The sequence below is a fragment of the Pseudorca crassidens genome, chromosome 7 (assembly GCF_039906515.1).
Source record: "Pseudorca crassidens isolate mPseCra1 chromosome 7, mPseCra1.hap1, whole genome shotgun sequence".
Lineage (NCBI taxonomy): Eukaryota > Metazoa > Chordata > Mammalia > Artiodactyla > Delphinidae > Pseudorca > Pseudorca crassidens.
Window position 1 is genome coordinate 56,955,648 of NC_090302.1, and position 15,026 is coordinate 56,970,673.

At 40.7% G+C, this 15,026-nt stretch overlaps 1 protein-coding gene across 4 annotated transcripts in view; it reads left to right on the forward strand.

Moving 5' to 3' along the window:
- KDM4C (lysine demethylase 4C) overlaps positions 1 to 15,026 on the forward strand; it is a 412,581-nt gene that overhangs the window by 89,354 nt on the left and 308,201 nt on the right. For all 4 annotated transcript variants that reach the window (XM_067744341.1, XM_067744340.1, XM_067744342.1 and 1 more), the window contains exon 6: positions 13,760 to 13,809. In XM_067744341.1, the coding sequence (XP_067600442.1) occupies positions 13,760 to 13,809 (50 nt within the window). The remainder of the gene's footprint in view (positions 1 to 13,759; positions 13,810 to 15,026) is intronic.

Below are 15,026 nucleotides of genomic sequence, written 5' to 3' on the forward strand. Positions count from 1 at the left end.
TATCTTCTTCCTCCATATTTCTCTTCCTCCTTTTCAGACTGTTTAATATTGCCTTTTAGATAGCACTTTGTAGAAAATATTTATTACTTAATATTTGTTTTATAAAAATTATTCTTTGACTTGAGCATATAGGAAAGCAGCTTTTTTTTTTTTTGATTGCACTTCTGCAGGTAGGCTTACAAATGGATTTATAAACGCTACTTCTGTGACCCCAAATGCGTTCATTCTTTGTCAGCTTACTTTTCAAGGTGTAGGTCTTGACTAGGATGGTGAAGTATGTTCTTTACCTTTGGTGACTCCATTTCATTTAGTGTGTATCTTTTATGTGTGCCAGGAACTGTGCTAATCATTTTAAGAAATCATTTCAGGTAATCCAGACAACAGATGTTTCAGGTAGGTGTTTTTTGGCCACATCTGTAAACTAAGGACTCTGAGACTGGCGCTTAGTGAGTCTTGCAGCAGGGATTTTTAACTTTTATTTGTCTGACTCTTCTCATAGATTTAAAGAGAAAAGGAAAGAGTAAAGGTGAAGGAACAGGCAAGAAGAAAGTGTGCCTGTCTTTCTTGTTTATACCATCAACTTTCTTTTAATGAGATTTTCTGCAGAACCAAAAGAGAAACCAGCCTCTTATACTTTGGGACAAAACTATGGCATAAAATAGATTTTCAGAAGGATAAAATGTGGCTAGATTCTAATCTTGTTATAATTGATAGCAATTATTTGGATGGGGGAACCATTGGAGTTGAGAGTGGGAGAGACCACTGGTCCAGCTTCGTTTGCTTCAGATTTGTTCTGTAGACATCCCGTGGAAATCTACTTGAAATCAGAAAGAAAACCCCACATTTTAGAAAGAACGAGTTTTACCTTGAGGATTTTGTCTTCCTCTAGGGAATGGGTGATGATTCTTCAATTAGACACTTACTTTCAGTCCCCTCAAATGAGGTTTTGGGAAAAGCAAGTCTGTTCCTGTTGAGAGCTAAGAGTGCTTTGTCTATCAAACCTATCAGATAAGAACTGCTAGGATGGGGACCAGCCTAACTTCTGAAGGCTATAACACAATCCTTGCTCTTCCAGTATTTTGGGTCAACTAATTTTTACTTTAATTTTCATGTTATTTGGAACATTTTTTAATCCATTTAAAAAATAATGTCTGCATTGGATGTCTCTGGATCGAGAATGTTTTGTTGAAATTGTCTTGGCTCCTTGAACTATAAACTCACTATGAATCAGCTTAGCCAAAAGGAAGAATTTAATTGGCTCACATAGCCATGAATGGTCAGAAACGTCTGGAACCCTTGGAAGTTGCCAGCGTGTGTTGGATCCTGGGCCCCACTTCTCTTTGTATGTTGCCTTCATTTTTCTCCCTGGCTCGTATATTTCTCCCTGTATCACTAGAAAGGAAAGCTGCCCCATTTGGGGAGGGACCATGGAATCTCCTGGCTTGGATTCTATGCCAATCTCTTGTTTAAATCACTGAGGCCAAGGGTAGGAAGGTATGAGGATTGTCCTGGCTTGGGTCACAGGCCTGCCTCTGTGGCAGTGAGGGCAGAGGCACGAAGAATGGCAGCCCCCGTTAGAATTACACGTTTGTGTTTGGAGGAGATGGTTCCCCATTAAGAAGGAGAGTGCTATTACCTGAATTATGCTGCACAAAGGGAATAAAACTCGATGTCTCCTACAGATATAAGGCAAAGAAAATCCCAAATAAATGTTCAAGTATTTGCTTAAAAATTTTAGGAAGGCTGATTCAATTACTTTAACTGGCTCTTAACTTATTTTCTGTAAGATTTGAAAAGATGTCCTGTGGGGATATTTCCCTAAGATGGAATGAATATGTATATTTAGAATATTAAAGTTATTAAAATGTATGTTTGTTTAACTTATTAAAAGCATTTCTAGCAATTGATCAGTAACTTTTACCCAAAGTAGAGGCAATTGGCAAAAATAAATCTTTACACTGGGCTTGAAACTAAAGAATCTGTAATTTGTTAAGTTTTTTTCTGACTACTTGAACCAAAATTGCTCTCTTTTCTCGTGACTTAAATAGTCACAATATCTAATAGTTTTACCACTTTATTATGTCCTGTTCTGATAGTCAGTTTTACCACTTTTTTATGTCCTGTTCTTTCAGAACTCTTTTTTTTCATTGGTTTGTGTGTTTTGGTCTTGTCTCCACAAGGAGACTTTCTGCTTCTTGAGGGCAGCACCACGGCACCTTTGTCGAGCCAGGCACCACCATAGGCTCATAGGCCTGTTTAATTATTGAAGCAGGATTCTGCTTCTGTTTTTGGGATCTGCTAACTTGTATATCACATATCTACAGCATCATGCTTTTTTTTAATTTTATTTTTTTACTTTTTGTATTTTGGCCATGCTGTGCGGCATGCAGGATGGTTCCCCGACCGGGGATCGAACCTGGAGCTCTGCAGTGAAAGTGCCGAATCCTAACCACCAGGCCCCCAGGGGGCTGTGCAGCATGCTTCTTTCAGTCTTTATTGATCTTTTTATAATACTCTTCTTGGTTTCTTGTGGGTAAATATTACAAAATTAGCCTATAAAATAATATAGTCATGTATCTTGTGTGATGCCTCGTATAGAATTGACCTGATGTATAGGAAATTTTTAGAAGTTACAAAAACCTGTTAGAAAGTTTTAGACCCTCTACTATATTTTGCTTGTCAGCGATAATAACAGATTTGATAGCTTGCCTAAGAGAAATCCACAGACAATACACTCCAAATTTAATATAGCCAAATGTTGTGTCCACCCCTTCTTCCCTTCCTCCAAATGACTAATTACTTGTGGGGGCTCCATACGTGGTTTCTTTATTTAAGGATTCGTGCACGAAGCTTCTGGAATGTTATTTTATAGCATATATTTCTGAGAGGACATAGCATCCAATTGTATGATCTCTGAAATGATCTTCTGACCAGAGACCAAAAAAAGCCCATTTAACAATCTTCCTTGAAAAATGAATATTCTTTGGCAAGGCATTATACATCAACAAGGGCTTGAATTAGATGGGTTGCCGTCACCGTCTTCGCTCTTATAAGTTACCTCTCTCAGCCCACCTGAGTAAATAGTAACATCATTTACGGAATGTCAGGTGTTGGCAGAAACATGTGACTATTTACTGTCTCCCCGCCCCCCCCAATTTTACTGAGAAATAATTGGCATACGGCACTGTGTAAGTTTAAAGCATACAGCATGATGGTTTGATTTACATATATTTTGAAATGATGGCCACAGTAGCTTCAGCTAATATTCATTTTCTCATATAGAGACAATAAAAAGAAAATGAAGAAAAAAAATTCTTCTTGTAATAAGAACTCATAGGATTACCTCTCTTTTCTATATATCGTACAGCATTGTTGGCTATAGTCATCATGTTGTTCATTGCATCCCTAGTACTTGTTTATCTTATAACTGGAGGTTTGTACCTTTTGACCACGTTCCTCCAGTTCCGCGTTTCCCCACCTTTGGCCTCTGGTAGCCACAAGTCTGATCTCTTTTTCTGTGAATTGGTATCTTTTTTTTTTTTTTAAAGAAATCTACATATAAGTGAATACTTCTTTTTTTTAAATTTAAGGCTGTATACCTTTTTTGTTTGTTTGTTTTTTGCACGTTGCTTGAGTTGTCTTTGGGTAGCTTGGTTGCTTTGTGTAACGTGCACTTTTGAAAGCCTCTCAATTTTCAAAGAGGTTTCCAACTGTACAGTGGCTGTGTAGGTAGTTTTCCCTTGAAGATTAAACTTCAATCACAGGAAATCTCCTTGAAAATGCTTCAATACTTTGTTGGAGATAATTGTGGTAGAACTCTGTAAGCCAATTGTAGTGGAACTCTTTAAGCTACTTTATCTTATTCATGGATGGTACGATTATCCTTTGAATAAATGATCACTTGGAAAGCATACTGCCCTCCGAAGATTTCTGTATAAGGTAAGTTTGTTTTTCATTGGGAAAATATTGGATTTGAAAATTTTTGATATGGACAAATAGCTTCTTATGGGCATGTTTCTGTTTATTACCAATTTTTGAAGTTACTATATTTTTGATTCTTCTGGAAGTAGCAGTTTGTTTCTGTTTTATTAATGCTTGATCCTGTAAAACATTGCATCTGTGTTCGGTGACTTTTGGTTTTGTTTCTTTCCTGTTTGTTCACTAAATATTTATTGAACCACCCACCAGTCAGGTACTGGGCTCAGTGCTAGCGATACCATGGTGAATAGGACAGAATGGTCTTCATGAAACTTACAGTTTAGAAATATAGCTTTTAGTACCCCCACCCTCCCCTTTATTTTCTAGCAGTAGCAGAACACTTGTTCTTAGCAAAATTTTATTGGAATCTAAATCTTACATGAATTCAAATCTTACACAGAATATTTATGCATAAACCAGAAAAAAATTTTCTGTGATGGGTCCTCACTTTGGAAAACACTGGCCTGGCACAGAGGTTCTCAAACTTTCCATTTGAAAATTTCTTCAGGAGGGCAATTTATATAAAATTGAAAGTAAAGGCAGAGCTGACCTGGCTGAAATGTGTTTGGTGGGACCCTCTCCCTTACCAACTCCTTCCCTGAGGTATCCTCAGGAAACCCTGGGGCCCTGGGGGTGCCACGGAAAACAGAAAATCAGTCATTTGATCATCTAGTACTTGAAAAATCACTATGCTACTGAGTATGTTGTCTGTTGAGTATTTTGGAGAGGTCAGTATTAAGACGTAAAGATTTCTTTTATGTTGTTTATGGGTGATATCAACTAATAATTTATAATACCTTTTTTCTTGCTGCAGTTGCCTTACTTATGATTGTCTACAGATGTGGCTGCTAGACTTTTGTGTGTGTGTGTGTGTGTGGTACGCGGGCCTCTCACTGTTGTGGCCTCTCCCATTGCGGAGCACAGGCTCCAAACGCACAGGCTCAGCTGCCACGGCTCACGGGCCTATCCGCTCTGCGGCATGTGGGATCTTCCCAGACCGGGGCACGAACCCGTGTCCCCTGCATTGGCAGGCGGACTCTCAACCATTGAGCCACCAGGGAAGCCCTAGCCCTTCTTTTTTTTTTTTCCCCCCATCTAATTGCTCTGTCTGGAAATGGGCCACAGGTGGCATAAGTGTGAGGCCAAGCTCTGGCTGAATTCATTTCCTCAGGGGCTTTTTATATGATGTCCCTGTAGGGCCTCAGTTCAAACACTTTGTCTTCCGGGTCATAGTTAGAGACGCCCAGCTTCTGTTTTCAGGACTGGTGTTTAAGAGACACCTCCTTACAAATATGTTCTTTGTAATTGTTTGTTGTAGTTTGTGTCACTCAGGAAGCCAACTTTGAGACTCAGATTTGTGTGCTGGAAGCAGCGGCCTTGGGGAGGGAGGAAGGCAGGACTAGGCAGAAGGGAAAGTTGACTGCTTTCGAGCCCTGGGCAGATCTCAGAGGCAGCTCTGGACCTGGCAGGGCCCTTCAGAATTGCCCCGAATGGAGGCAAGAGGGCCAGGCCTTAATACTCAGGCTTGGACCATTCACTGCATACGGGCCACCATCCCCTCCCTCGCCAGGGGCATGATCCTGGGGGAGGGAATGAGACCCTGGGTGAGCGGGATGTGGGGCAAGGATCCTCCCTTTGGTGAAGGTGCTGAGGGCCTCATCCAGAAAAGGAGAGGCTGGGCACCTACCAGAGCATCCCTTACAGTCACGTGTTCTGTTTCTCACATTCATCTATTTTTCAGAACTGAAAATGAAGCAAGCGGTGTTCTGTTTTCCACAGTTAACTAATGAGACTTCATAATCTAAAATATTAATGCTTAAACTTTAATAAATGAACGAATGGTAAAACTTGTTAACATCATCAGTAATGTGAAAATGTAATATAATCACACATATAAAATCTGTAGCTGTTCAGCCTTCTTTTTGGCACAGGGATATGCCTTGATTAAAAAGTATATTGTAAATTACTTCAGGAATATTGAGTTTTGTGAAGTATAATTTAGGCACTTTACTTTTTGATTCATGAAGTTTTTTATAACAAGAACTAAAGAAAAGTTTTGAGTGGTGGTTTGATGACTTTGTTCTTTGTATCTGCATTTTATCAATATTTAAAATGTCATTATCATTTGCCTGGTGTGTACTATAACTTTAGTTTCAAAGGCTAGTGACTTTTTTTGTTTTTCCAATTGTGAATTTTAAAAGTGGGTAAATGTAAGAAAGATAGCTGGGAGAACTATTCTGTGTGAATACTGGAACTTCGGCCTGTTAGCAGACAGAAAACTTTTTCTCCTAAAAGTTGGATCACCCTACAGTGATTGCAGTGATCATTGTAAAGGGTGTGGATATGTCCTTGGGAGGGACGGGCTTGGTAGCACCTGTCACTTCCTTCTTCTTGGCATCTTCCTGTGATTGATGAGAAAACAGGAATGGAATATGGGTCTGGAGAGCATGTCTTGGGCTTTGGAGTCAGATCTGGGGTTGGGCTCCAGCTCTGTCATCGACCTTGCTCAAGTAAATTAATCCCTCTAAGTCTTAGTTTCCTCATCAGTAAAATGGAGGTGTTAGTAGGAGAACTTTTATCAAAGGATCTTAGCACAAGGCTTGGCGTCTTAAAAGTGCTCGATAAATGGTAGCTGTGATAAGCGATATAATCATGTTTATTGGTCAGATATTCTTTTCACTCAGCCTTCAACACTTTAGTAACTATTGAAAGCAAGTCAGGCACACGTGCTTATGCCAGTAAAAGAGGGGAGGGTCAGTTTAGAGTTGTTGTTTGTCAGAAAACTATCCTTGTGGACTTGAGCCTGAATCTTCATGGGAAATGACTGAGTAAAACAGCAAGAAGGAAAGGAAATATATGGAGGAGGAAAGGGCCACTTCACACACAGCTTCCGTTAGGGGAACGGAGTAGAGGGCAGTGCTGTTTCAGGACTGACCTACCTGAGCCTGGCCTGGACATGGAAGGGGATCTCCCCTCTGTGGCCCTGGGCTTGGTAAGACTGCCCTTGATGTCACAGGGTGGCGGGGGTGTGTGGTGGGAGTGGGCCGGTGGGAGGTGCCAGTGGCCAGGGACCTCTGCAGCTGCCTGTGTGAGACAGCACAGTGACAAAGGTAGGGGTAGCGGGACAGCTGAGGACATTGATTTCTAAGTACATTATGACAGCCCCAGGGCTCCCAAAAGATATTAGGGAGCCCTTGGGGGATGATCTGAGAAATAGGAGTTACCCTTTAGTAGTGCTGGTAAACACTTCTTTTTTTTTTTTTTTTTTTTGCTGTACTTGGGCCTCTCACTGTTGTGGCCTCTCCCGTTGCGGAGCACAAGCTCCGGACGCGCAGGCTCAGCGGCCATGGCTCACGGGCCCAGCCGCTCCGCGGCATGTGGGATCTTTCGTACCGGGGCACGAACCCATGTCCCCTGCATCGGCAGGCGGACTCTCAACCACTGCACCACCAGGGAAGCCCTGGTAAACACTTCTGATAGACTAATGGACTGAGCATATCTTGAAACGAGAAGTGCAGAGACCAGTTCATAGAGAAAGCCTGAATCAGAGGAATGGATCTAGTACATTTTGAAAAATACAGCTTTACCTACTGACAGTTCGAAATGTCAATCCGATATTATTCAGTTAAAGATAGTATTTGTATTACAATCACCAGGATAACATCATTTTAGGTCTATGAGAAAACCACCCAAAGATGTACTTGGGGTTATTCTGTTTTCCTTGGCCTTCAAATTCGATCTTTTTCCCCCTTAGTTATAAAAGACTCTGGTTTTAAATAAAACACAACGCTGTAAATATCTAATTCGTGTGTCCATAGTTCATTAATGATTCATAGTTTCTTGATGTTAGCAGAACTGTTTGCAATATTCCTTATATCTCAAACAAAAACACTGTCCTAAAGGTTAATTGAACAGTGAGTAATTTCAGCACACCAGTGTGTACTTGAGGGTATACAATGGTAGGCATCTTATTTGGTGGTTTTCAAAGGACACAGAGAAGTGTGAGACACATTTATATCCTCAAAGAATTAAGAATTAGCTGCCTAACTGAGCAATGGTGGCACAGAACAGAGTGCTTGGCTATAAAGCAGACACTCACTATAAAAGGTAGGTTAAAATGGATAATTTGTGTGAAAATTTCTGGGTGGTGGTAGGCATTCTCTCCCTCACAGAACTCAGTGCCTATCCAGACAGAAGTGATTTATGCACACCACGCAGCAGCTAGCTATGGAATGTAGTAGATGATAAATACTACATGAGAAATATAACGGAAGGGCTCTGGGAGGACGAAAAGGGGTAGGGTTGCCGAGATTTCCAGTGGTCAGAGAAAGCCTCAAGGAGGAGGTGGAATCTGGGCAAGGCTTGGGAAGATGGGATTTGAAGCAGAATGGAGGGGCTGTTTGTGGTGAGGAGTGAGGTCAAAAAACCCCTGTGAGGGATAGAATAATTCATAGTCCAAACTGTGGAGAGTGGACTGCTGCTCTTTGTGGCTGCGGCTAAACTGTGTGTGTGTGTGGGGGGGCATCTTGAAAGCCAAGCAGTAAGGAATAAAGGTTTTTATCCTATGATAGTGATATGAGGTCTGTAGCTGCCCAAGGAGATAGAGTTTAGTTATGGTAATGGTCTAGCTGGGGCAGATCAGGGTTGGAATTGAGGTTTTGCTGCAGGGAGGTGGATATGAGGTTTTGAAGGTGTAGAGTGGATAGGACTTGTGACTGGCAGTGGGGGCAGAGAGGATGACAAATTAAAGAAGGGGTGACTCTGATAGTTCCAGTATAGGATGCTGAGGGCAAATGGAGTTCTGAACTGCAATGGGGAAGCTGGGGGAGATAACCAACTTAAAGGGGGAAATCACAAATTTGATCTTGTTTCTTGTGAGTCTTTTGAAGTGATAGGATACTTTCATAGAAAAGGCTAGAAGGTGGTCAGAGCCATAGAATTAGGACTTCCCTGACTGAGGTCACTAATTGTCTGTAATAAACCCCTATGCCTACGGACCTTCTAGCTTGCCTCTGCTTAGTCACCAGTTCCTGCTTCAGATAGATTTTAAACAAGTGAGGGAAGTGACATGAACTGATTGGCTACATGGACTAGAGAGGGTAAGGCCGAAGACTGGCTAAGAGGCTGCTGTAATGATGTGTGTGACAGAATGGACCAAGGCAGTTGTAGTTAGGATAGAGAAATGTAGACAGGTTCATGAGATTTCTCTTGTATAAGTAACAGGTGGAACACATAAAACTTGGGGATTGATTAGATAGCGGAGTACAACCACAGACAAATTCCATTTTTCTGGGCAGTTAGATGAGGAACTCTGTAAAAGAAGCAGGTCTGTCGTGAAGATGCCGGAGGATTAAGCTTTGGACAGATTGTGTTTGAGGGCTGCTAAATGGATTTGTTCAGTAGCTGGCTGGTTTTTGAAGTGCAGAACTCAGAGGGACACACATGGGTTGGAGATATGGTTCAGCAACACGTGGGTGATCTTGAAGGCTTGAGGGAAGGTGGCTCCCTTGGGGAAGAATGTGGAAGCACTAAAGCATGGTGCCCTGGGGAACGTTAGGCAGCCAGAAGGTAGGTTTGGCAAGAGCAGAAGGTAGAAAAGCACTGGAAATGACTTAAATCATCAAACTCAAGAGAAGTGAGTGTTTAAGGAGCTAGTTGAAAATTCCAGAGAGGACAAGGTAGGTAAAGACTAAACAACGTGGCAACCTTTGTCCAAGCAGTCATACTGAGTGTGATGGGAATAGGATCCAGACTGAGCTGGACTCCAGGGTGAATGGGATAAAATGAGGCAAGTACTGGAAGTGGTGTGCGTAAGGGGAAGAAAAGAAAGTAGATGGGTGGTAGCAGGATGAAGGGCCCAGAGAAGGTATTTTTTTGAGGCAGAAGAGATAAGCATGTCTAAATGCTGATGGGAAACGGTCAGATGGGTGGGCAGGTAGGCAGTATTTTTCTGCTGTTATTTCCAAATAAATGCTGAGAATTGCTTAATGTTTCCATGAAGTAGTAGAATTTACTAGAAGACAGAAATTAATAAAACCTTGTATGTTAGAGCAGCAGGATTTCAGACTTCTTAAAAGCATACGAGTGATTCAGGTTTTTAAGGGCTTTTATCCCCCCCATGATTGCTCTCGTTCAGGGCATTCTGTTTCAGTTATATTCTGATAGTTGCTTATATTGATTTTTTAAATTGTTTAGATGAAAAATATTAACATTCTTATGAAGCTGGAACTTTTTTCTGGTTGACTGGTATTTATTACCGTTTTTTTTCTTTTTATAAAGAAATTAGATGGTACTTTTCTTTGCTGGCTGCTACATTCATAGGAGCTAAGTTTTTAGGGCAGTTATATCAGGACCTTATTTTTGCCCCATGCCATTTAAGTGGAAATTAAGTGCCCCAGTCCTGCCCATCTACCTTGAGCACACTGTCCTTCACAGCGTAAGATCCAGGAGGGATGAAGAGAAGGCAAGGCAAAATGGGGAGACCATACTAAAAGTAGAGAGTCCTGGGAGAAAGATTTGATTGAATTAGGTATTTGAACGGATTAGGAAGTTGAAACTGGTAGAGTTGATCCTGAGTATGCCAGGCTGACCCTGTAATTAGGAAATGAGGTATTGGCTTATATAATTTCTTACCTGTTCTTCCACTTTCCCACTTTCATGATTTTTTTCTTCTTGCTGTATCCTTCCTCTCCTTCCACATCTTCCACCCTGGAGGGTGAGGATCATGATTCATCATTTTGAGAGCCACAAAAGTCAGCACACAGTTTCTGAGCATCTGCTTTTCTGGTGCTTTGTTCTAGGAGAGACACTGGTCCTTGCCCCTAGGGAGGTTGAAAGGAGAGAGGAAGGCAGAAAGGTAAAAAAATTAAATTCTGAGTACCATGGTGGAAACCTGTCTTCTGTGTGGTTGATAGAGCAAAAGGAGGAGTGTGGAGCTCTCCCTGGGGGTGACTCAAGCTGAGTGGAGAAAAAGGAGAGGAGGTTTTGTTGGCTGGACAGGGATGGTAAGGGTGTGTAAATCCCAGAAATAGGGGATGGAAAGTAGTGGTGGTATAAAGTAACAAAGGCACTGGAAGGACATTCAAGTGGTCTGGTAAACCAAAGAGCAGGATTTGATTGGGACATTGGTCAGTAGGTGCAACTGAAGAGGTGTCAGGATCGCAGCAGGTCTGTGTGTCCTGAAAAAAAGTTCAGCTTCTATCCTTCAGGTAAGTCAGCCACTGAAGGCCCAGGGTTTTGTCATGAACAGATCTGTAGTTTGCAAAGATGACTTTGGCACACCATGGAGGGTAGTTTGGAAGGGTACAACAGAAGGTGGGCGCCCACCTGTAATGGTCAAACTGCATTGAGGGGACACACTCAGTGCCTTACAAGTCATGTGTCTAATTTAAAGAATTTTTGATACATGTATAATGTATGGAAAAAATCTTTCTGATGATTAGCCTCCAGAGAATTTTTACTAGAACCCTTTTAAGAAATGTGTTTACTATGTGTTGGCTATGTGATTTTTGTCATAGAGTTGTGAAGATCAATTGAAAGACTATGTCAAGTGTATTTTTTATCCTTATAGTTACGTTTATATATAAATTTATATTTACTTATGTTTTCTGTGAGCAGATGGTTAAATTTCGGGTTAATGAACTTTAACTTTGATACCATTTTTTAAAAAAAGTGAACCTGGATATATAAATATCTCCATGTCCAGCCCTTACATGAGTGCATGCCTCATGTGTGTGTATACACGTGCATGTGTTAGCATGTACGTTATGCTTGTCTGGGGCATGCATGTGTATGTGTGTGTGTGTGTGTCCTTTTCTGGGTATATTTGGCAATGTAAACCAGGGATTAAAAATTGTTGAGAAGTGGCCAGTGTATAAATACATGTTGGGTGATTGTCATTTAGTTATGCTAAAATTTTATCTTCCCAATTCAGTTGGAATAATTTCATTAACGGTGCCTGAAGCAACAGGATATATGGTTGAATTTTCTTTTAGAGAATTGCCTAGTTACAACGGATCCAATTAAGTTCTGCATATGTTATCAGTGGCATTAAATGCAACCAAGTGTGGTGTTAAGTAAAATGAGAAAAGTTATTTTAGTAAAAAAGTAACTTGTACTTAATATATATTGAGCTAGTAAACAGCAAATGTAGGTCTGGAGAGTAATATATTCTTATTTAAAACATGAAATGATCATTTAACTTGAGATTATTGTTTTAAAATTTGTTAGTAAGTTCACAGTAAATAAAATCAAGTATGTAACTTTTGAAAACACCAGGAACTAGAAATGAGTAATACTTGAAGAAGAATTTCTGTTTTCCAAGGGTGAACAATTCTTTCTTTCTTTTTTTGTTTGTGGCTATGCCACATGGCTTGCAGATCTTAGTTCCCCAACCAGGGATCCAACCCAGGCTCTGGCAGTGAGAGCACCGAGTCCTAACCACTGGACCACCAGGGAATTCCCAACAATTCTTTTTTCTATAATCAAGATTTTAAAAGTCACATAATTGTGAAATAAATCAAAGCTGCCTTTTTTATGGCTGGTAAATTTTTATTTAAAATCTATTTGAAAAGTACAGTGTTCTTAGAAAGGTTTGGTGGAGATATAAATGTTACTATTAAAAATTTCATGTTCTATCCTGCTTGTCAGTAAAAAGCATTTTAAAAGGTTTTTATTTTTAAAGAAAACTTTTTTTTTTTGGACTTCCTTGGTGGCGCAGTGGTTAAGTATCCGCCTGCTAATGCAGGGGACACGGGTTCGAGCCCTGGTCCGGGAAGATCCCACATGCCGCAGAGCAGCTAAGCCCATGCGCCACAACCACTGAGCCTGTGCTCTAGAGTCCGTGAGCCACAACTACTAAAACCCGTGCGCCTAGAGCCTGTGCTCTGCAACAAGAGAAGCCACCGTGATGAGAAGCCCGCACATTGCAACAAAGAGTAGCCCCCGCTCGCCGCAACTAGAGAAAGCCCGCACGTAGCAACGAAGACCCAACGCAGACAAAAATAAATAAATTTAAAAAAACAAAAACTTTAAAAAAATTTTTTTGCTTAAAAACAAAGGCCAAACTAACCAAATGCAAAACAAAAAATATACAACCAAAAATAGCCCTGGATCGCTGGGGTGCTGTGAGTGTTACAAGGGAGGTTCTAAACTCCATGCTGTGGCCAGGTGCCCCATGTCCAAGCAGTTTGCTGGCCTTGGGCCTTTGTTCCCTAATGTGTAAAATGTGGTTGGAATGGTGAGCTGGGACACTGAAATAGGTGATTTAAGTTTATTTTTCTTCTGTTTAGTGTACAAGAGATACAGTTCTGTGTTTGGTTCTCTAATCTCTGCTTAGTTCATCTAAGTGGAGTTTGGGGTTGACCTTTTTTTTAAAAAATAAATTTATTTTTTTATATATTTTTTATTTTTGGCTGCATTGGGTCTTCGTTGCTGCGTGTGGGCTTTCTCTAGTTGCGGCGGGCGGAGGCTACTCTTAGTTGTGGTGCACGGGCTTCTCACTGCAGTGGCTTCTCTTGTTGCAGAGCACAGGCTCTCGGCGCACAGGCTTCAGTAGTTGTGGCACGTGGGCTTAGTTGCTCTGTGGCATGTGGGATCTTCCCGGACCAGGGATTGAACCCATGTCCCCTGCACTGGCAGGCGGATTCTTAACCACTGAGCCACCAGGCAAGTCCCTGGGGTTGGCTTTTTTTTTACATGACATTATTTAGGAATAGATGTCCTTAGGATACTAGCTGAACAATTATAAATCTAAAATTTTTATTTGTGTTTAAAATTTTAGGTATGCAATACCCCCAGAGCATGGAAAACGACTGGAAAGACTAGCTCAAGGTAAACTTGCTTTCTGTTTCTCATCTAGATAGGTTTTTTGTTTTTGAGGTATTGGGTTGGCCAAAAAGTTACTTTGGTTTTTAAGTAAAAATAAAAGACACATTTTTCATTTTCACCAAGAATTTTATTGAACAACATATTCACTGTTTTGTTCCATTACCTTCTGACATTTTTGGGGCAACTTCATAATTCCATCTTCCCAAAACTTTTTATCTTTTTGAGCAAAGAAGTGTTCCAGGTGCCTTTTACAGTCTTCCCAGGAATTGAAATTTTTTTCATTAAGAGAATTTTGTAAAGACTGAAATAAATGGAAATCCGAAGGTGCAACGTCTGGTGAACACCGTGGATGAATCAGAACTTCCCAGCCAAGCTGTAAGTTTTTGCCTGGTCATCAGAGAAACACGCGGTCTTGCATTATCCTGATGGAAGATTATGCGTTTTCTGTTGACTAATTCCGGACGCTTTTCATCCAGTGCTGCTTTCAGTTGGTCTAATTGGGAGCAGTACTTGTTGGAATTAATTGTTTGGTTTTCCGGAAGAAGCTCATAATAGAGGACTCCCTTCCAATCCTACCTTATACACAACATCACCTTCTTTGGATGAAGACCGGCCTTTGGTGTGGTTGGTGGTGTTTCATTTTGCTTGCCCCGCGATCTCTTCCATTCCACTTTATTGTACAGTATCCACTTTTCATCACTCGTCGCAATTTGTTTTAAAAACAAAACGTTTTCGTTAGGTTTCAGTAGAGAATCGTATGCGGAAATACGGTCAAGAAGGCTTTTTTGCTTAACTTATGTGGAACCCAAACATCAAAGCGATGAACATAACCAAGCTGGTGCAAATGATTTGGATATTTTGAGTATGTCGGTTATCTCCTGCATGGTATTACGTTGATTGTTCTCAATTAATGTTTCTATTTGATCACTATCAACTTCAACTGTTCTACCTGACCGTGGAGCATCGTCCAGCGAGAAATCTTCAGCACGAAACTTCGCAAACCACTTTTGACACGTTCAGTCAGTCACAGCACCTTCTCCATACACTGCACAAATCTTTTATTTGCATTTTAGTTGTTTTTAGCTTTCTTGAAATAATGAAGCATAATATGCTGAAAATTTTGCTTTTTTTTTCCATCTTCAATATTAAAATAGCTACACAAAATTCACCAGTTTTGATAAGCTTTTTTTTTAAATGCACGCCTGATATGACAGCTGTCA